Raw genomic sequence first — 23,169 nt, 5'->3', positions numbered from 1 at the left:
CTTACTTTCATTTTTAAGAAGTAATCAGAACAAACATGAACTCTGAAGTTTCATGTAAACCTTCATTTTGTTGTTTCTGCTAAGGTTGAGCTTACGTTTCCATGGTAACCTTGTGTTTATGTTGCGGTGCTATGAACTCTGGGTATCGTAGTAGAGGAAGTCCTGGACAGAGCCTGAACCCTCACAGACCCACCTCGGACAGGGTTCTGACCCATGTGCTCTGGGCTGGTTGCTGGTCCCGCTGTGGCTCAGTCAGACCCTGAACCGGGTCTAATCCGCTCGACCCAGTCTGAATCCGGGTCTTCCTGATTAGAGCCACTCGGATTTCAGCTCTGCGGATCTGGATCTCGCTGCCACACCGAAAAACAGAAGTAGGTGTGAACTGGTTTGTGGTCTGAGCCCTGTAACAGTCAGGCTGTTAGAGTCTGCAGTGATCGATCGATGACTGATCGGTGATTCTTTGTGACTTCCTCACCCTCTCCGGTCCCTTCTCTTCCTCTGCAGATTATCCCGAGGGTCTCTGTTCTCCTTACAGTCTCCTCTCCTTCCCTCCCCCCTCTTCCTGAATGGCTGCTGGGCCTCCTGGTGCAGGTGGAGGACAGCTCCATCACAGGGCCTACAGGAGACAGCAGAGACGATTCAAACCACCAGTCACCTGTTGGCCAATCACAATCATTCTCAAGGTCCAATTGCTCCGTATAAGGAAACGTGTTGACCGTAGCACGGAGGAAACGGTGAAGGAAGTGGAGCAAATGTGCTCGAGGACAGGGACGGCAAGAAAAGAAGATTTTACAAAGAGTCCAACAACAAAAATTGTTCAAAGAAAGAAAAGAAATAAGTGACGGTCGGCCTGAAGTAACGAGGTGAAGATCGTTTCCCTAGACACACTCGGCGCGGCTCGAGGGAAAACTACTAGTAGGTGTAAAAACTACTACTACACCCAGAGGATTTAAGAAACTCCACCCATCATTAAACTGAGCTCAAAGCAGAGCATATGAGCTCAGTCTGACGTGACGCTGAGCACGCACACACGCACACACGCGCAAACACACGCACACACGCGCACACACGCACACACACGCAAACACACGCACGCACACGCACACTCGCACTGGCTTTTCCTGTATTTGGGGTCTGACTTGTGCTTCCACCCTTTGACTATAGTCTACAGATATATAGACTATAGTCTACAGATATATAGACTATAGTCTATATATCTGTAGACTATAGTCTATATATCTGTAGACTATAGTCTATATATCTGTAGACTATAGTCTACAGATATATAGACTATAGTCTACAGATATATGGACTATAGTCTACAGATATATTGACTATAGTCTACAGATATATAGACTATAGTCTACAGATATATAGACTATAGTCTACAGATATATAAACTATAGTCTACAGATATATTGACTATAGTCTACAGATATATAAACTATAGTCTACAGATATATAGACTATAGTCTACAGATATATTGACTATAGTCTACAGATATATTGACTATAGTCTACAGATATATTGACTATAGTCTACAGATATATAAACTATAGTCTACAGATATATAAACTATAGTCTACAGATATATAAACTATAGTCTACAGATATATAGACTATAGTCTACAGATATATTGACTATAGTCTACAGATATATTGACTATAGTCTACAGATATATAAACTATAGTCTACAGATATATAGACTATAGTCTACAGATATATTGACTATAGTCTACAGATATATAGACTATAGTCTACAGATATATTGACTATAGTCTACAGATATATAAACTATAGTCTACAGATATATAAACTATAGTCTACAGATATATAGACTATAGTCTACAGATATATTGACTATAGTCTACAGATATATTGACTATAGTCTACAGATATATAAACTATAGTCTACAGATATATAGACTATAGTCTACAGATATATTGACTATAGTCTACAGATATATAGACTATAGTCTACAGATATATAGACTATAGTCTACAGATATATTGACTATAGTCTACAGATATATAGACTATAGTCTACAGATATATTGACTATAGTCTACAGATATATTGACTATAGTCTACAGATATATAGACTATAGTCTACAGATATATAGACTATAGTCTACAGATATATAAACTATAGTCTACAGATATATAGACTATAGTCTACAGATATATTGACTATAGTCTACAGATATATAGACTATAGTCTACAGATATATAGACTATAGTCTACAGATATATTGACTATAGTCTACAGATATATAGACTATAGTCTACAGATATATTGACTATAGTCTACAGATATATAGACTATAGTCTACAGATATATAGACTATAGTCTACAGATATATAAACTATAGTCTACAGATATATAGACTATAGTCTACAGATATATAGACTATAGTCTACAGATATATAGACTATAGTCTACAGATATATAGACTATAGTCTACAGATATATTGACTATAGTCTACAGATATATAGACTATAGTCTACAGATATATTGACTATAGTCTACAGATATATAGACTATAGTCTACAGATATATTGACTATAGTCTACAGATATATAGACTATAGTCTACAGATATATAGACTATAGTCTACAGATATATTGACTATAGTCTACAGATATATAGACTATAGTCTACAGATATATAGACTATAGTCTACAGATATATGGACTATAAGGATAAATAAATGTGAGACTTCGTCATTGATCACCAAAGAAGCTGCTGGACTGCATCAGGCCGTCGCTGATTTATCATCCTGCCGTCTTTCCCTGTGCACGAACCCGTTCACACCTCTCGTTAGTCCTGTGCCACAAATCCTCGAGTTGACATTATCTTGGAGGAGAGGACAGTAGCATCGTGCTCCTGCCCTGCAGCATTGTTAGAGGAATGGTTGGTAACAGCAGGGATAACACGAGCCCTGATATCTGCCATTAATAAAACATCTGAATACGTTTTCACTCATCGCTTTCAATGCTTCACGAGGAGCAGCATTAGGAGGATCTAGAACAACTGATTTCAAACAACTGCAGTTCAAAGCTGGAGTAAACACCAGCTGTTAGCTGCTGATGGTGGAGATCGTGGCTAAGCTCCACCCTGACTGGCTGTCCGAGCTGAGGTAGGGACAGTCTGGAGGGACAAGGTCAGGAAACGGGCGTAACTTCTGTCACCAGAAGACACTCCAGACACTGAGAGGTGAAGAAGCCAATGAGAATGAAGGTCTCCTTTGCTATCTGGCATGAACCAGAGCCCACCCAGCTCCAACTATCTGCGTGGGGACGTCGAAACCAGTGCTGGGGAAAGCTCTGGGCACTGCAACCAGTTATAATGATTAACGGCACTCAAAATAAAAGCAGTAGAAAAGTTACCGATTGACATGATTTGAGAGCTGTTTGTGCAGACTGAGTGGAACGAAGCAGGTGGAGAAACAGCCGCTGCCTCAGACGCATGAAGCTGGGTAACAGCTCGGGTGTGCGTGTGTTTCGGTGTCACAAGCTGTTCTGCCATTTCCTAGGTTAGGGTTGGGCTTCTGAAGTGACCAGTTTACCTCGACCCGTGTCATCGAGCAGCTCACAGGATCGGCCCGGCTGATCCGTCTACTCGGCTTTGGACCGTTATCACAAAGTTTTCAAACAGACGGAGCTCAGGGCGGCCAGCAGAATGAAAGAGGAGAGACACCGGGGGGTCAGCTTCTTCACGGTCAGATGACAGCTCATTTTTTTTATTAATCCTTTATTTATCCAGGTAAAAAAAATCGCATTGAGATTAAAAATCTCATTTCCAAGAGAGACCTGGCATCATGGCAACAAAAAGCTCATCAGATGTAGGTGAATTTAATATCTCAGGCCGGTATAGCCGCAAGCAAGCCGTGTTTTTAAATGGATCTTGTTAACATTCACAGCCCATAATGAGTATCCAGGCATATATGGAGGTTTGTATAAGAATGAGCTGTGTGTGTGTACATGTACATGGCTGTATTAGGTTCTTGAGCTTTACTAGGGTTGGTCATGTTCCTTCCACTGGTTCGTGAGCCGACAGGATGCGTGTAGAGCTGCACGCCATCGTCATTAATTCAGGTCAGATGTTCACAGAGGTTAGCATGTGCCCTGTGCTGGGGGGGATGTTTCTCAGAGTCTGCATTTCTGTTTCTTTGTTAAACACGTTTTATGCACAGAGGACAACAGATGGGAACCCGGCACCGTTACACTACAGGTCTGGGCAAACTGAGTGCTTAATTGCTAAATGGCGGATGGGTCAGACATAAACCATCGGCAGGATATCGTACTCCTGCAGGAAACTGATTGGAAAGATACATTTCATATAAGGTGGACTGAGAAAGTAACTCCAGGGTTCAGCCTGCATTTTCTGTACGACCAACTTTCTTCTCATCGAGGTAACTTCAGAGCAGTTTGGATTCTTTGCTCACCAAATCTGAATTTTTTTCTTTCTTTTTCAAACTTTAGATTTTTCATTTCTTTTGACGTTTTTTTTCCTGGAGCCCTTTCAAGTTACAATATTCCTAATGTTGAGGTTCAGTCTCACCTTTTTCTGCTGCAGAGAGAAGCCGAGTCCATCTGTCCAACATACAAACTCCACAGCTAACCAACCTGACTATCCAACTGTGTAACCAGCTAACTAACCCTAACGACTGACCCCAGAGCAGCAGCAGTCCAACGTCTCTCCTCTTTGTCTCTGTTTGTTTCTTCAGCTTCTCTGAAGGAAAGAAATTCAAACAGCTTAGAATTTTAACCTTGTCAGCTTCCAGCAAGCATACCCACCTGCTTCCTGTCTGCTCTTTCAGAATGAAAGCTCCTGCTCAACCTGCTGTACTGGAAACATCTGTCTCCTCCTTTTCAAACATGTAGAAGAGCACGAGTCTGTCCAATCAGAGCAGCTCAGTGAGTTTATAATGTGCAGCAGTGGCTTCAGAGCCTGAGTCACAGGCACAGAGTTTTACTTTGGAGGGCCCTGCCTGATTTCCTGTGTGGTTGAGATGAAATTCACATTCAATGTCACATTACTGCCTGCTGCACACACACACACGTTAGTCATTAACGGGGGGGTCAACATGTGGAAGCAGCTCCTCCAATCAGAGCGCAGCATGTGATTAACACGGTAACCACAAGTATGTCAGAGGGAGGAAACTAACCACATGACCTGAAATCTGTGGACACGCCAATGGGTTCAATGAGTTCCCAGTGCTGAACTTTCTAAGAAGAATGTGGAGGTCAGAGGTCAGCACACAGATGGCTGCAGGAGGAGGAAACAAACGCGTCTGCGGTTCATTTCAAACATAACGAGGAGCTCGGTGTCCACCAGAGGATCACCCCACATCTCAGCCACACACGGCGCCTTTGGACACTCAGTTTGTCCCAGCTGTCACAGTGTAGGGTCTGGATGATGTCACAGAGAGCGGGTCCCCTGATGCAACATTCAGTTTGGTACAGTGGGCAGACACGCTAACGTGTTCACACATTTAACCAAAGAAGCCACCTTAAGACATGTTCTGCCAGTCTCAGCCCTTATATGGTCGTCTCAGGCACAGAAGCTCCGCCCCTCAGCTGACTGTCTTCAGGCTCTGGCTGGCATCATTGTCCTCTGTTAGAACGAGCATGGCTCTGCCTGGCTCACCTTCTCTGTGTACGTTCTTCCTTTAGCATCATTCAGTCTCTGTCCTGTGCTGATCACGTTCAGTGGGACGACTGGATAAGCGCTCGACTCTGTGTCTGTTTAACCCGGAGTGACTGTCCGGCACTACGTCCCAGTAAGACCGAGGCCGTGCTTACCTGTGAACTAGCATCAGTCAGAGTTCATGTCGTCTGGTTCACATATTACATCTGCAGCAGGGCTCGGTGTCACAGAAAGAAGCATTATTTTGAACTGTGACTCATGCTAAGCTGCTCTCAGAGTCCAACAGTAAGAATGGAAATAAGGGAGCTGTGTGTCATGTGTTGGTTCAGACTGAGCGTGCTCAGAGCGTGAGCTGCAATCACACTTCAGTCCTGAGGTGGCACTGTGACCGCCTCCAGCCGGTAAAGCCGATCAGATCAGCGCTCTCTCTCTCTGAGCCAGGGTCTCTCGCTCCTCCCGGCAGCAGATGGTCTCTCTCTCTTGCCCTCGCCCGCCCTCTTGCTCGCCCACTGGCAGATGGTCTCTCTCTCTCTCTCTGAGGATGACAGAACGTGCCAGGCGTCGTCGAGCAGAGAGGCAATAAAGTTTACAGTGATTTGAATTTAGAATTTTTGAATGTTGGCGGCCGACAGGTGAGTTATTGATTACTGATGTCAGCGTGCGATCACATGGTCAGCAGGTCATGGGTTAAACACTCAGACTGTGGATTCACATTAGAGCATTTATATTTATGAAACGTTTGAGCTTCTGTTTGTGTGTTAGCTGTTATGTTTCTTTGTGTTCTGGTTGTTTCATGTTTTGCTGTAAGAACACATGATTTTACCAACTTTGGGGATGAATGATGTTAATTGGATTTTATTGTCCTGTTTTCTGTTTGAACAAATAGCATCACCTGTTTTTGACTTTCAGGCTTCAGAGCTCAGTCGTGAGGCTGTGCTGTCACAGTGACATGTTCAAAGTTGGTGTTGATCTGCTGGATTAAAGCAAAGATGACCTCTGAACTTTGTTCTCTAACGTGGTGCCTTTAAAGACCAGCTCAGTGTTTGGAACGAATCTGTTTCCTCTATTAGCTCCTCACTGACAGTAAAATCTGTCAAAATGTGTGGTGCTGTGTCAACACACCAACACCAGCAGGCTTTCTTTAGTGGAAGCACCTGCACAGGTTTGAGGTTGGGCACTGGCAACACGTCAGTGGAAAACAAGGACAACCCGCCAAGTGAGCAGCTGGTTTCCTAGCACAGGTTCAGGACGTCACTGAGGAGCATCTGCTGCTAATGAACCCGTTATGGTGCCATCGTAAACACCCTAAAAGGGTCAGGAGGTCTGACACGTCACTACAGAGGTCAAGTGTTAGGGGTCTGTCACTGCTGAGGTTATATCCGGTAATGGGCAGGTGTCTCAGGAAAGGTTTGAGGTTTAGAGTTCAGTGAAGTCACTGATGAAGTTCTGGGTACGCCGAAAAGGAGCTGGACAGGGGTCAGGGATCAGGGGTCAGGAAGGGGTCACTGAGGAGGTAAGCGGAGGAATAACCTCAGACTGTGTTTGTGTTCTAGGATGATGCTGAGTGATCGGTGGACCATCATGAACAACAGCAGCTCAGAGCTCGACAGCAAGCGGCCAAACAAGCACAAGGTATCTCCACGTTAGCCGTTAGCACCTAGCTGCGTTGGCTCAGACAGCAGAGAGCCGCGCAGAGTTAAGTCGTGTTAATCTGGAGTTAAACTGTCAGATCAGCGCAGGAGTAATCTTCAGCATATGTCGGCTTTACTGCAGATTACACCCTTCAGGAGCATGCAGGATCTTCACGCCACTTCTAACTAGAGATGGCACGATACCACTTTTTTATGTCCAATACCGATATCATAAATTTGGATATCTGCCGATACCGATATGAATCCGATATAGTGTTTTTTAATCAATAAAACAGTTTTTTGAATATCTTGCTGCATTTTGTATAAGTTCATACTAAAGTTTAAATAAACAACAACACTAAAGCTATTCTGTTATACTGTATGCAAAAAATACAACAAAATATGTCATAGATCAGCAACACTGGTCAATCTAATAAACTTAAACCTGCTCCATCCTCCCTATTCTGGTATTTTAAAGAGTAAGCAACCTGACTAATAGGGTTGCAAACTCCCAGCAAAAAAAAAAAAAAGGGAACCACCCCCCACCCTCCACCTCATGATGCTTAATCGACGTAATCAACTTTAATTTGATGCAGTGTGAAAAAAAAAAGCACAGTAATAAATTATTTTTCAAGAATAATTAAATAGATTCAACATCTTTCTTCTACAGAACTGCAGACTGCACAGATGGTACCTTCCCAAAGAAAAAGTACTACAGCTTACTAGGGTATATTAGACTTAATAGTTACTATATACAGTAATGGACTTCTATACATTTTACATCAAATTAAAACTTTGGGTGTAAGATTCAGATAATTATTTATTAAAAGCTAGACATTTTAAATGAGAATAAGAAAGAAAAGTATGTCTTTGTGCCCCCTTTTCCCTGTTCATGCCCTATCGGCCCCCCTGGCTAAACTTTGCTAGATCCGCCCCTGCACAGTTACCAGCGTCAGCTGCGTAGAAAAAGATCCTCGAGTAGAAAGTAATATTAAATACATTCTAACAACAGCTTATCAAGCTTAAACGTGCTGCTGTTGTTCAGCCGCTGGTTTCCTCTTTCTGGTGCAAAGTGGGCCAAAAACAAACAAGAGAGACGATCAGCTGATCATTGATCAGTTTCGTGATTGAAGTAGCAGCAGGAGAGAGAGGCAGTCGCTCCATATATCGTTTGTTAAGCTTAACGCTGGAATGCTTTACAAACATTCAGAGATGAACTTACACACTTGCTTTACTTCTCTCGGGGAAAACTTCCTCGGAGATGAAATGCTGATTTGGTAGCGAGGCTACAAACACACACAGCCGCTCTATCACATGATGCACACTGCTCCGACGTGCTACGGTTATGAGCCGAGTTACGGCGTGTTGCAAGTTTTGTGAGGTGCTTTTTTGATATTTAATGGATCGGATTACATTTTTTATTTCTCTTGGATATCCGATCCAGTAATTTAGGTCAGTATCGGACCGATACCGATGCATAATATCGGATCGGTCCATCTCTACTTCTAACCCTCACACACGCTCTGACAGGAAGCTGCACACAAAATGCACTGCCCTAACACGGAGCGTCATGACTGCCGCCGCCATGTTGGTTTTGATTTCAGGAAGTGACCACATTTGGATGAGAGAGTAATAAACTACCAGCAGAGGCGGGCAGAGTAGCCAAAACATTGTACTCAAGTAACTGTAGCGCTACCACAACATGGTTTTACTCAAGTAAAAGTAAAAAGTAGCCATCCAAGAAATTACTCGAGTAAGAGTGAAAAAGTATTTAGTAAAAAAGGCTACTTGAGTAATCAGTAACTGATCATAACATCTGATTTAATGTTTAACAATGAGATAATCAGACAGACACATTTTAAAGACTGAAAAGCAACAAAACAATAATAAAGCTAAGCAGAAAAAAGAAATATTAGGGCAGGTAGACATTATCTACCCCAGTATTTATATATTACTTCTGCAAATGTCACAGCAGAGAGTAACATTAACACAACAAGTCTGACTTATAACCTGCAGGTTTGTGTCTGTCGCCTGCATTTTTGGTTAAAACGTGTTCATTACTCATCCACTGATGTTACTCACACTGAGTAGCCAGAATAAGAGTAGTGATACTTCATAATAATATTACTCAAGTAAAAGTAAAAAGTACAGTTGTCATGGTCCTGAGCCTGCCGACTCAGTGTTTTGTGTTTCCTTATGCTTTTGTTCATTCCGAGTATGTATGCTGTGGTGATTTGCCATTTGTTAGGTTTCTGTTCTTTGCCTGCCTGCTCCCACTTCTCTGTGTTCCCTCCGTCTGTCCATGGTGTCACACTGTCTGCTTGTGAATCTGTCTGTTTAGTTCTGTGTCTTGTCTGGTTCTGTGTCTGTGAGTTTCCTGTTTTATTGTGAAGGTCTCTGTCTGATGTGAGTGTGTTCAGTTTACATTTCCCCCTGTCCCGTCAGCTCTGATTTCTCCCAGCTGTGTTGCCCTCCTGTCTCTCATCCCCTGATTACTGGTGTGTGTATTTAAGCCCTGTGTGTTCTCCTGCGTTACTCTGTGTTCCACGGTGTCCTGTTCCTTGTCTGCGGCTCTCTGCCTTGCATCCCTTTTGGTATCTTCTCAGGTTGGGTTTCTTTAGTTATTGTCCTCCCTCATTGCCTGTTTTGCCACCACTCCACTTTGTAAATAAACATCACGAGCATTATCATCCACTGCTTGCATTTTGGGTCCTTTCTCCCTCCAACACCACACGGCTCGCCTTGGCAGCCGTGACAACAGTCTAGTAAAACTACTCCAAAAAGTACTTTTTTCTTAAATGTTACTCATGTAAATGTAATTAGTTACTACCCACCTCTGCCTACCAGCTAATGCTAACTAGCCTGGTTGTCAGACTTCATCACACAAACACACAGATACCTGCTAATTAGTAAGATCCAATCACAATCCAGCAACAGGAGATTCAGTTCCCGGTGAGATGGTTCGGTTTTTAGCATCACATGACCCTGAGCTGTCGTCTTCTGGCTAATGTTGCTTGTGCTAGTTTGTCTGCTAATATGGACCCTCCTTAGAGGTTGGTAAACTCTGTGCTGATCTAAATTATGTTATCAGGTAATGTTACAAGCTATCTATCAACAGCTATCTGTAACTTAGCGTTTGTCTGTGTGTGTTCGTAGAAGGTGTGCAGCTTCCTGTTATGGTCTGGTGGCACGTTGGTCATCATCGCAGTCATTGTTGCAGCAACAGTTGCCATCTTGTACCTGAACCACTATCCTCTACCCTTCATCAGCAGGTAACACACCTGTACATGTCTCTCTTTCCTTCCTTCTGCCTGTCTAAATATAAATCTGGGATTGTCATGGTTACAGGGGGGAAGTGTCCTCATCTGTAGTTTCAACCAATCCCAAAGAGTCTGGGCCCCTGGTGACAGTGTCACGTGTTGCAGACGGAGAGCCAATCAGCATCTTCCTGGACCCAAACTGTCCGGACTTTAGTGAGCACTTCCTCCGATGGGAGGTGCTGCAGAGCTCGCTGCTACGGGCGCTGACCAATTACAATGCAGATGATTGGCAGGACCACGGATTTGTCCAGAAGCTGGAGGAGGAGCTAAAGGTGTTATTAGGCCACACCCACAACCTGAGAGTGGAAGCTGATTCGCTGAAAAGAGGCCAAGGTGTTCTGGACCAACGATTGGACAGACTGCAGAGTGAACAGAGCCGCATCGTCAAGGTATGAATCAAAGTAATTAAAATGTAATTGAATGAATGAAATAGGAATGCACTGCTGGAAGAGAGTGAAATGCAATTTTATTTAAGTTAAATGAAAGAGAAGACCGACATCCCCTAGGCAACATTAAATAAGACACGAAACTGATACAATATCAAAATATCGAGTTTGTACACAAATGAGGCATCTGTCATGGTGATATAGATACATATGGATTACAAAAGAATACATAATCCAGTCTTTAAGTCTGACGTCATTAGCTGTTTCCAGGTCCAAACTCTGCTTCAGGTCCCAAAGTCAAACGAACACTGCAGCATCACTGAGTTAACACTAGGAAGGCCCAGAGCCCAGCCATTTGGCTTTTCTACCTTTAAAACCCGGAGAGCAGCCAAATGGCTGGTAGGCTTTTAGCTAAGCTTTAGCTTCAGGCAAGTGGAAGCTAAATTGGCTAGTCATTCATATGTAAATTGGGTTGTTACCTGGGAATTCTGGAGGGAGGGGAGTGGGGGTGTGTGGATGAGGGGGTGGGGGAGCTGCTAAAAGCGGTGAGCTTCCTTTTGTTTCATCTTGATGCATTCTCAATCATCCAGGGAAACAAATCTCCAAAAGTCACCAACTTGGAGTGTTTCAGTTTGCCATCTTAGGGAGAAATCAACACACATGGGTGTATGTCCTTTGTTGCTGAGATTTATTGATAAAAACAGTACAAAAAATCAACCATTTGTACACATTTTTACAAATAATTATAAAAAGTGAGTGAGTACATTTCAACATTTTCAGCAATCACTCACAATCCTGGCACTGCCATGGTATCTGTAGTCTGCATTTACCACATGTGTATCTGTTGCAGTGAACACATCGCACAGTGGCATGATTGTTCTTGCAATTGTGTTTGACCTGACACATGGCTCTTTTTCCAGGGCTCGGTGTGGAGGGTTGTGTCAAAGGCAACTGTTCTTTTCTTGCCTTCTTCGCAGCTACATGAGAGTGAGCTAACTCCCTTGCAAGCTCCACCAGGAAGTCCACCCGTCTTTCCTTCGTCCCGGAGCATGCTTGATACAGCACATGTGCATTCAGTGCTGCCATGTCAATCATGTTATAAAACACGGCAACTGGCCAGCGCCGTGTTCCTCTGCGGACAGTGTACTCCCGAACCATCTGGTCCATCACATCCACGCCACACTTTGTTTTGTTGTAAAGGGTGACAGTGTTTGGCTTCCTTTTGGTAGTGTTATCAGTCTGAACCACGCCGTGCATGCTGCTAAGAATATAGACTGTCTTCTTCCGTTTGGCCGCATACGCCGTCAGCGTGGCAGCAGAGGTTGAAAACACCTAAGAAATAAGATAAATTGTTATTTCCATAGCACTTTTACACACAATGAAACACATAAACATAGAACCAGAAAAGACCTGCAACATACCTGAGTGGTGAATTCATTGCGATCTGTCTGTCTAGTGGATTGAGGAATTTCCCTGCGAATCTTGTTGACTGTGCCGAGGATGGTGGTTTTCCGTCTAAGAAGTTTTTGCGCAAGTGAAAGCGATGTGAAAAAATTGTCCGTGGTAACATTTCTGCCCTTGTCTAGGAATGGTTCCATCAGCCTCATTACTACATTTTCAGAAAGTCTCTCCCCAGTGGGACGACTGGGGTCCTTGCCAAGATATGGGAAGACATTGCAAATGTACTTGGATTTTAGGTCGCAAGCCACCCAAAACTTGATCCCAAACTTGTCCGGCTTACTTGCAATATACTGCAGGAAACTGCACCGAGTCTTTGATGGGAAAAGCTGTTCATCAACGGTGATATGTAGACCAGGGTTGTAGCACGTGATGCAGTTGGTGACAAATGATCCCCACAAACTGGAAATTGCAGCGAACTTATCAGTCTTTGCTCGATCACTGCGGGTGGACTTGTCATCAAAGCGTAGGTGTTGCATGATTTCTTTGAAGCGGTTTCGTGCCATAGTTCCAATTATCTGTGGGTTTCCCAGGTTTGCTGACCAGCAGTCATTTAGAGATGGAACCCTGGTAACCCCCCGCAAGATGACAATTGCAATAAATGCCATTAGTTCAGGGAGGTCCATGAACCAATGAACATGCTCCGTTTGCTGTGCATGTTGAACAGTCCATTCTTGAATGCTACGAAGCATGTCAAGAGTGATGAAACACAGGAAGCTCCGAAGGCGACTCGTGATATTTCTCCTGGCCTTAGCCGTTGGCTCTCCATCTGCAGCGTACGCTTCTATTGGGGTGAAAGGGAGACAGGTCCCCACCTGTTCTTCACGCCACACTGTGCCATCTTTCGCTGTCTCAGTCCCCAAACAAGCTCTCTTTTTAGGTGCAGAAGCAGTCTCCTCATCTGCAGTGTGAACAAATTCAAATTGTGAGCAATGGGAAGGTCCAGTATCTCCTCCTCTGTATCAGAATAATGTCTGAAATATCTTACTTACAAACTACATCCACTTACTTATTTGAAATGAAATAGGAAATAACATGAAATGCAACTAACCGGAAGACTGATCAGACAGCTCTGAGTCCGAATCCGGCTGAACTTGTAGGTCTTCTCCATCCGAGTCACAAGGGTCGACTTCCCTCAGGATCATTTCCAAGGCCTGCTGAGTGGTGAGTCTTCTCTGCATTTTCTTTCCTTGGAGAGGAGGTCCGTACACCACAGAATTCTTCAGGGCAATGAAGGATTAGGCTAAGTGTAGTGAGATTGTATCATATATATAGGGCTTGGCTTCCTGATCAATGCTCCACTACCAAAAGGAAGCCAAGCCCTGCCACCCTTTACAACAAAACAAGGTGTGATCACATTGATGCCACAATGGACGACTGATCAATGCTCCACTACCAAAAGGAAGCCAAGCCCTGCCACCCTTTACAACAAAACAAGGTGTGATCACATTGATGCCACAATGGACGACTGATCAATGCTCCACTACCAAAAGGAAGCCAAGCCCTGCCACCCTTTACAACAAAACAAGGTGTGATCACATTGATGCCACAATGGACGACTGATCAATGCTCCACTACCAAAAGGAAGCCAAGCCCTGCCACCCTTTACAACAAAACAAGGTGTGATCACAGGGCTTGGCTTCCTTTTGGTAGTGGACAATTGATCAGGAAGCCAAGCCAAGGTAAATGCAGACTACAGATACCATGGCAGTGCCAGGATTGTGAGTGATTGCTGAAAATGTTGAAATGTACTCACTCACTTTTTATAATTATTTGTAAAAATGTGTACAAATGGTTGATTTTTTGTACTGTTTTTATCAATAAATCTCAGCAACAAAGGACATACACCCATGTGTGTTGATTTCTCCCTAAGATGGCAAACTGAAACACTCCAAGTTGGTGACTTTTGGAGATTTGTTTCCCTGGATGATTGAGAATGCATCAAGATGAAACAAAAGGAAGCTCACCGCTTTTAGCAGCTCCCCCACCCCCTCATCCACACACCCCCACTCCCCTCCCTCCAGAATTCCCAGGTAACAACCCAATTTACATATGAATGACTAGCCAATTTAGCTTCCACTTGCCTGAAGCTAAAGCTTAGCTAAAAGCCTACCAGCCATTTGGCTGCTCTCCGGGTTTTAAAGGTAGAAAGGTAGAAGCCTGGGCCTTCCTAGTGTTAAAAACTGTCTAAATTCTTTCATCTTTAATAAAATGATCAGCGTTGCTGTTTTACCAGGTGTAACAATTAAGTTTAACATCCAGGCATCCATGAAAACAGAATTTATTACATTTAATGTTGTTAGAAGTTAGCTCGCTAGCTTCCAGCTAAACATGATATAGCATGTTCTGAGTGAGAGACTTCTGAAACAATTCAAATGTACAGCTCTGATCAACCTGAAGTCCACTGTCATCTCCTTTCCTTTGGCAGCAAGGCAAAGCTAGGTTGTTGTTACTGGTCTTATATTACTAAACAGTCCCTCCCTCTTTGTGTACCTGTACAGGTGATGTCTGACAATCACTCAGGTGTGTTGAAGTTGGTGGCAGGTTTCAGTGATTCTCTGCTCAGCCTGCAGAGGGAGACAGATAGTCTGAGGAGCCTGAAGAGTGAGCTGAGCAAAGACAGCACTCTCAGAGGTAACGCACACGCGCACACACACACACGCACACACACACACGCGCACACACAGGTGAATCACAGGTAGATGTTCTACATTTCAGAATAATTTCCATCATTTTCCCAGCTGGCTCATTACATTTGAAATCTGCTTTTGTTTACACATTTCCTGCTCGATTGTCTCCCATTTTTGTTACAAAGTTTTGGTTTGAACATTTATGATGTTAAATTTTAGCTTCATATTACAAATAAATGTTTTTACCTTCAAAGTGAATCAGAATCTGTATCTGAACAGATACATAAAAAAATGTCTGCAGACTGAAAATCTGAGCAAAAGTCCAACATTCCAGAAAAGTCCCAAATCACCAGCTCGTACCACGTCCTCATTTTTACTTTGACAGCATTTCTAGTAGATCATGGCAGATGGCGTGAGCCTGAATGGAGGCCTTGGTTTGGGGACGGCCTCAGAGGGGCCCGACGGTGGCAGATCCCCGTGCACTCACGAGAAGTGCATGAATAGTAAAAGGGAGGCAGGATGAACAGCTTGTAGTGTAACTAGGAACCATTTCTGAATGGTATATAGTTCAGCCAACCGTCAGGCGTCTCAGGAGGGGAAAGCGGTGCTCTACCTGCACTGTGTATAGTGCTGGCGGAGCGCTGCTGACGTCAACTGAGAAAATAGTCAGGCGGTGGAAGGAATACTTCGAGGACCTCCTTAATCCCACTGACACGTCTTCCGAGGAGGAAGCAGAGTCTGAGGATGAGGGGAATGACCCGCCAATTTCCGGGGGCGAGGTCACTGAGGCAGTTAAACAACTCCTTGGTGGCAGAGCCCCTGGTGTTGATGAGGTCCACCCCGAGTTCCTGAAGGCTCTGGACGTTGTAGGGCTGTCCTGGTTGACACGCCTCTGCAATGTTGCGTGGAGATCAGGGGCAGTACCCGTGGACTGGCAGACCGGGGTGGTGGTCCCCATCTTTAGGCCCTACCCTGTTCTCATTATATATGCTTCCTTTAAGTGCTATCTTTGAGAAATACCACATTGCTTTTCATTATTATGCCGACGACATCCAGATCTATTTTGAGTTAAATGATGATCTAGCTCTGTCCTTGAGTAGCTTTCGAGAGTGCATGTGTGAGGTCAAGCAATGGCTTCTGGCAAATACTCTTATCCTTAATGATAAGAAAACTGAAATTATGATCTTTGGCAGTGACGCTCTCCGTGCCAAACTTCATGATGCCTTTGGTTTTCTCACTAGTTCTTTCCCTGACACTGTTAGGAATCTGGGTGTGCTACTTGACAGCTCATTTAAACTTGATAAACAAGTGTCTGCTGTCGTCAGATCCAGTTTTTACCAACTTCGCCTTATTTCTAAGGCCAAACACTACATCCCGCACAATGATCTGGAAAAGCTCATCCATGCCTTTGTAACGTCAAGGCTAGATTATTGTAATTCACTTTATTTTGGTCTCCACTCTACCCTTCTACATAGATTACAGACAGTCCAGAATGCCGCTGCACGCATTCTAACTAAAACTAAGAAGTTTGCTCACATCACTCCCGTCCTTGCTGATCTGCACTGGTTGCCTGTGAAATTTCGTATTCAATTTAAAATTCTGTTGCTTACTTTTAAAATTACTAATAACACAGGACCAAGCTATCTTAAGGAACTCTTAAACTCATATGCTCCTGCGAGGGCTTTAAGATCATCCTCACAGTTATTGTTGGTTCAGCCCAGATCTCGTTTGAAGTCTAGAGGTGATCGAGCGTTTGCTCTAGCTGCACCTGAGCTGTGGAATAATCTCCCGATTGGCATCCGGGCGTCTGACTCTATTCAATCTTTTAAATCATGGCTTAAAACATATCTGTTTGAACTTGCTTTTTCTACCAGTTAAATCCTGGCCTTGTTTGCAGTGAGTTATTCTATTAATTTTTCTGTTTGTCTTGCGTTGTCTATGTTCTCTATCACTGTGTTTGATGGTACAGCTTTACTTTGCTATAGCTATGTGCTATAGTTTACTCTTATTAGTGGTTTTTACCTGTGAACATAATTCCACACTTATATGACTCTGATGTTATAATGTTAATTGTTTTATTCTTTTATTCTTTTATGTAAAGCACTTTGGCATGCCCTTGGCTTTTAAATGTGCTCTATAAATAAAGATTGTTGTTGTTGTTGTTGTTGTTTAAGAAGGGGGACCGGAGGGTGTGTTCCAACTACAGGGGGATCACACTCCTCAGCCTCCCTGGGAAAGTCTATGCCAGGGTGCTGGAAAGGAGAGTTCGTCCGTTAGTCGAACCTCGGATACAGGAAGAACAATGCGGTTTTCGTCCTGGTCGCGGAACACTGGACCAGCTCTTTATCCTCTCGAGGATACTTGAGGGTGCATGGGAGTTTGCCCAACCAGTCTACATGTGTTTTGTGGACTTGGAGAAGGCATTCGACCGTGTCCCTCGGGGTGTCCTGTGGGAGGTGCTGCGGGAGTACGGGGTGTCTGGCCCATTGCTACGGGCCATTCGATCCCTATATAACCGTTGCAAGAGCTTGGTTCGCATAGCCGGCAATAAGTCGGACTCGTTCCCGGTGGGTGATGGGCTCCGCCAGGGCTGCCCTTTGTCTCCGGTTCTGTTCATAATTTTTATGGACAGGATTTCTAGGCGCAGCCAAGTGGCGGAGGGCTTTCACTTAGGTGGCCTCAGAATCTCATCTCTGCTTTTCACGGATGATGTGGTTCTGTTGGCTTCATCGGGTGAGGGCCTCCAGCTCGCACTGGAACGGTTCGCAGCCGAGTGTGAAGCAGCGGGAATGAGGATCAGCACCTCCAAATCTGAGGCCATGGTTCTCAGCCGGAAAAGGGTGGAGTGCCCACTCCGGGTCGGGGAGGAGTTCCTGCCCCAAGTGGAGGAGTTCAAGTATCTCGGGGTCTTGTTCGCGAGTGATGGGAGAAGGGAGCCGGAGATCGACAGACGGATTGGGGCTGCAGCTGTAGTGATGCGGACGCTGCACCGGTCCGTCGTGGTGAAGAGGGAGCTGAGCGAAGCTCTCAATTTACCGGTCGATCTACGTCCCTACCCTCACCTATGGCCACGAGCTGTGGGTAGTGACCGAAAGAACGAGATCGCGGATACAAGCGACAGAAATGAGCTTCCTCCGAAGGGTGGCTGGCCTCTCCCTTAGAGATAGGGTGAGAAGTTCGGCCATCCGGGAGGAGCTCAGAGTAGAGCAGCTGCTGCTCCACATCGAAAGGAGCCAGCTGAGGTGGTTCGGGCATCTGACAAGGATGCCCCCTGGGCGCCTCCTGGGTGAGGTGTTCCAGGCATGTCCCATCGGGAGGAGGCCCCGGGGCAGACCCAGGACACGCTGGAGAGATTATATCTGTCGGCTGGCCTGGGAACGCCTTGGTGTTCCCCCGGATAAGCTGGAGGAGGTGGCTGGGGAGAGGGAGGTCTGGGCCTCTTTGCTTAGGCTGCTGCCCCCGCGACCCGGCCTCGGATAAAGCGGATGTAGATGGATGAATGGATGGATGGATATAGTTCAGTTTCACAGTACAGCAACATTTTGAACACAAAACATTTTAACCTGAATTCTCAAACGTCACTTCAGAGTGATAGCACAAATGCACATATTTAACTGAGTGATGTCCTCGGTTATAATGAGCCTTTTGTCTTCGCTTTTCTCCTCCCCGTCCCTCGGTCCTGTCCGTTCTCACCATAATTACTTAAAAAGTAAAATAAATAATAAAGATTGAATAAACTATGAAAATCACGTGGACGAGTACACGAAAAGCCAAAATGGTCCGTGTGGGAACACAAATCTATTGGGACTAGTTCTGGACGGTACAGTGTCAGACAGGAAAGGCAAAAAAAGTCCAAAACTCCAGGATTGTGTGTTTTTGGCTCAGACTGCCTCCTCGAGTTTGTGTGTTTGTGGTACAGCCTTCATGTTATCGACGAGCCTTTGTATAATAACAGCTATCTAACACACTAACTGACCTGTGAGTCACTGACTGTGCATGCAGACCTGTTGATTTCAGATGAATGACACACAAATAAAGAAGATAAGTAGCTGTCACCTGAGTCCAGGTGTGTCTGACAGGTGGACAGAGTGACCTCCACAGACACACCTGTGTTGCTGATGATGTCATTTCCCCTGTCCCTCAGCTGTCAGACCCAGGGACTGCAGCGACATCCTGAAATCTGGTGTCTCTCAGGATGGCGTTTACTCCGTGTTTCCAACCCACGACCCCAATGGCTTCATGGTTTACTGCGACATGAGCACAGATGGAGGAGGCTGGACGGTACACACACACACACACACACACACACACACACACACACACACACACACACACCCTAGGTGCTAATTCGTTTGTCAGCCTGAGCTTGTTAGACACCTGCTTCGGTTTGACTAGCTTAGCATACAGGAGACCTGCAGGAGATCCTGTCACACCCAATGTTCCCTCTAAGCTGCGCGCGTGCGCAATTGCGCACTGCTGGCACGTCTCTGCGCACAAAGAAAAATCTAACCTGAATTGAAATTAAAATGAAAACTTTAACAATCCTGTTCTGCAGTGTGAGTCAGTGACTGGCTGCTCCCGTATGGGATCAGAACGATGCCACCTTATCCCACAGTCCAGCCAATGATGCGATTCACATTCGTATAGATACGCAGCTAATCAACGTCGCTGACAGGCTCTGACAGCGTCCTTATGTGCCGACACCGGTGTTTTAGCAAAGCGGCTGATGTGGAGTGAAGTCACGTTAATGACAACGTGCACAACCATTGGAGATGTGAGCAGCACAGACGGAACAACTGACGGACAAAGTGTGGACTTTATACCAGTTTTTAAACTGTGTTGATCGGCCACGTAAAACCAGAGTTATGATAAAATATCTGCAATGTTTGTTTTTCTTCCTGAATACTATCGTTGTTTATATTTACTGCAGGAAGAAACGGTAAAAACGGCGTTTTATAAGGAAAACGCTCGAAAGCCTGTGAGCAAAAACAAACTCCACCCCCTCTCCCTTTCCTATTCGTCCAAAAAAAAGTACCATGTCGACCAATCAAAAAATGATATGGCAACGTGGCATCTAGTTGTTAAGAAACGGGGGGAAGTTTTAGGAGTGACGGCGGAGTGGCACAAATAATTTGTGTGGCATCAGATCTGATGCAGAACAGCTGATTGTTCTGTAAATAGTTTGAAAGGTTTATTTAAAAACACCTTGGTTGCATTTTTAGGTAAACAGCTGCAAAACACTTTGTTGTTTGCATAACTCAGTTACTTTTTTGAAGAAGTAACTATATAATTAACTGCCCAGCATTGGTCATTGTTTACTGTATGTTGCAGACAGAGTTACAGACTCTCTAACAGACCACAGACTCAGAATACAAGTCAGAGCTTTATGAAAAATAAATAAAGTTTTGTTTTCAAACTTGGAGTTCAAGTTATTTTTCCTTCCAGTAGTGTTAACATGCTACAGGTCATGAACAAGATTGTTTTAAGTTTTCATTGTAAGTGGGCTGAAGCAGTTAATTTAAAGTAGTCTAACATAAATGCTGTAATTTGATTACTTTAATAAACCATGTGACTTGGATGCTGGCGTGACCACACTGCACACGTCTGCTGTTGCTCACAGTGGTCCAAGGGACGCTCAGGGAGTTTGTGTGTTCGCTCAGACACGTGAAAAATTAGAGGGAACATTGATCACACTTCATCAATCACACCGATTAATTTTATCAGCACGACTGTTTCTTTAATTAAGACTGATAATGTACCTGTCAGAGGCTTCACACCTGTGTGTGTGTGCGTACAGGTGATTCAGAGGAGGGAGGACGGCTCGGTGAACTTCTTCAGAGGATGGGAGGCTTACAGGGACGGATTTGGGACAACGACTGGAGAGCACTGGCTTGGTCTGATACACACACGTTGGTTTTCCTGTGTTTGTGGGGGCCATTACTCACTGAGTGCACACACAGGAACCTGAACTTTATCCTTCTTAGCTGAAACAACGGGACACTGTTATCCAGTTTCCTCAGGTTTTTTTGAGCACACGTTGCACACCATGCTGAGATATTTCAAGCTGTCAGCTCACAGCTTTGAGAATCATCCTAAAATACTTTTTAGATGCTTAACAAAGAAAACATTCCTGTAAATATGGTCAGGTACAAGGACTGGAGTGGAACTGAATAAAAAAGTAACCAATGTCCAAGAAGAACTTCAGAAAGCTGGATTAATGTTTTAAATCAAGAAAACGAGAACTAAAGTTTTTAAATGGATGATTTAGGAGAGAAAGAAAAATATTTAAATAAAAAACACTAACCACAGAAATACTCGATACAAAACTTAGCGGTACTTCAATAAAGTACCTCAAACTGGATGTATTAAAGCTTCAGCCAAGCATGGTGTTCTTTATGTTTAACTCTTTATTCTTTGTATTTATGTATATTTCCTGAGTTGTTTGTCGGGTCATTTCACATTCAAATAATTAAAGAAGGGTTTAACCCAACCACGTCTGACCAGCCCGGGGCAAAAACAAACGTCGTGATAGGAGCTGTGCAAAACTTCAGGACCTGCTGTCATCCGTTTGAGTGATGACGGTTGGGCTGGTTTCTAATAAAACTGATCGCAGCTGGGCAACATCAGCAGCAGCTTCATGAAATGACACCTTTAATCTTCTACTTTTCACAGTAAATCTTTAACCTTGGTTGTTCCCACAGTCAGGTGGGAAAGTTTTGTTATTATTCTTTATTTTTCTAATTTCAGGTGAGAGTAACGTGTTCAAAGGTGTTTTTGTGTTTTGTCATGTAACCGAGTAGAACTTCAGGTAAAATGTTGATGGGTCCCGTGGTAAAGCGGTGAGACTGGTCCTCACAAAGACAGTGTCCAGCACACAGTTTAGAAAGCAGCACAGTGACACCTGGCTGTCTCTCTCAGGTCTGCAGAGGATCTACTCGCTCACCAGGTCAGGTGGTTCCGAGCTGCGTATCGACATGGCAGACTTCGATAACGCCACAGCGTTCGCTCAGTACTCTGAATTCTCCGTTGGTCGAGACTCCGTGAACCCCGAGGAGGACGGATACCCACTGACTGTGGACGGGTACTCCGGGACTGCAGGTACCACGCGGTAACACACAGTACCACAGATTACCACACAGTACTGCACAGTACACAGCCGGGTATTTCTCTGCAGGTGACTCCCTCCTCAAGCACTCGGGGATGCGGTTCACCACCAAAGACCGCGACCAGGACCAATCAGAGAACAACTGTGCGGCGTACTACCAGGGGGCGTGGTGGTACCGGAACTGCCACACCTCCAACTTGAATGGGCAGTACCTGAGAGGAGGCCACGCCTCCTACGCTGACGGTGTGGAGTGGTCCAGCTGGACTGGTTGGCAGTACTCGCTTCGCTTCACGGAGATGAAGATCCGACCCCGACCGGAGTCCTGAACCTGGGCCGAGAGCTCATGATTGGTTGTGACTGTAGATGGTTAGAGTCTGTATGACCTCCATAAGTACAATTGTAAATGATGGTAGACAGAGCGTTGATGTGTTACTTACCTTTTTTTGTTTCATCAATAAACTCATTTGACAAGACGATCCATAATCACTCTGATCGATCTTTACGACGCGGTGTTAGAGGTCACGCTCCTCTGATGGAAGTGGGTGGGTTAAATGGTAAATGGTCTGTATTTATATAGCGCTTTTCTAGTCCCTAAGGACCCCAAAGTGCTTTACATATCCAGTCATCCACACATTCACACACTGGTGATGGCAGCTACATTGTAGCCACAGCCACCCTGGGGCGCACTGAGGCGAGGCGAGGCTGCCGGACACTGGCGCCACCGGGCCCTCTGACCACCACCAGTAGGCAACGGGTGAAGTGTCTCGCCCAAGGACACAACGACCGAGACTGTCCAAGCCGGGGCTCGAACCGGCAACCTTCCGATTACAAGGCGAACTCCCAGCTCTTGAGCCACGATCGGTTAGCGCTGGGTGGAGGTACTTCCTGTGTCAAGGAGCGGTTGTTGTCTGTGGCAGTGATAGTGCGCAGCATGCATTGATGCAAGTGTTGCAGAGCAACGTGAAGGTGAAGCTTTCAGGTTA

The 23,169-nt window shown here is 44.7% G+C and overlaps 2 protein-coding genes across 6 annotated transcripts in view; one reads left to right on the top strand and one right to left on the bottom strand.

Annotated features, from left to right (window-relative positions):
- The window catches only part of LOC113033424 (regulator of G-protein signaling 3-like), a 30,694-nt gene extending 24,639 nt beyond the window's left edge, over positions 1-6,055 (bottom strand). For 2 of the 5 annotated variants that reach the window (XM_026187200.1, XM_026187201.1), the window contains exons 1-3: positions 4,568-4,775; positions 476-616; positions 194-401 (exon numbers count right to left, since the gene is read on the bottom strand). In XM_026187200.1, coding sequence (XP_026042985.1) covers positions 194-401; positions 476-616; positions 4,568-4,599 — 381 coding nt within the window. In that variant the 5' untranslated portion in view covers positions 4,600-4,775. Of the gene's footprint in view, positions 1-193; positions 402-475; positions 617-4,567; positions 4,776-5,811 lie in introns of those variants that run through there. The other 3 variants (XM_026187203.1, XM_026187202.1, XM_026187205.1) reach the window with 3 other exon arrangements.
- A 61-nt stretch (positions 6,056-6,116) lies between these two features.
- On the top strand, positions 6,117-22,662 carry fibcd1a (fibrinogen C domain containing 1a). The gene is made up of 9 exons (XM_026187206.1): positions 6,117-6,288; positions 7,210-7,288; positions 10,444-10,559; positions 10,636-10,996; positions 14,953-15,085; positions 19,226-19,362; positions 20,879-20,975; positions 22,000-22,179; positions 22,256-22,662. Exons 1-9 carry the CDS (start codon positions 6,272-6,274, stop codon positions 22,510-22,512), a joined length of 1,377 nt encoding a protein of 458 aa, XP_026042991.1. The 5' UTR covers positions 6,117-6,271; the 3' UTR covers positions 22,513-22,662.
- The last annotated feature ends 507 nt before the right edge of the window (positions 22,663-23,169 follow it).

The sequence above is a fragment of the Astatotilapia calliptera genome, chromosome 12 (genome assembly GCF_900246225.1).
Source record: "Astatotilapia calliptera chromosome 12, fAstCal1.2, whole genome shotgun sequence".
Classification (NCBI taxonomy): Eukaryota; Metazoa; Chordata; class Actinopteri; order Cichliformes; family Cichlidae; genus Astatotilapia; species Astatotilapia calliptera.
This window is presented reverse-complemented; position numbering and strand designations above follow the sequence as displayed.

Excerpts from the sequence above, each read along its gene's own strand:
- fibcd1a (XM_026187206.1), top strand. Across the intron at positions 19,363-20,878 it reads CAGATGGAGGAGGCTGGACG|GTGATTCAGAGGAGGGAGGA; the intron begins GTACACACACAC and ends GTGTGCGTACAG. Across the intron at positions 22,180-22,255 it reads CGGGTACTCCGGGACTGCAG|GTGACTCCCTCCTCAAGCAC; the intron begins GTACCACGCGGT and ends ATTTCTCTGCAG.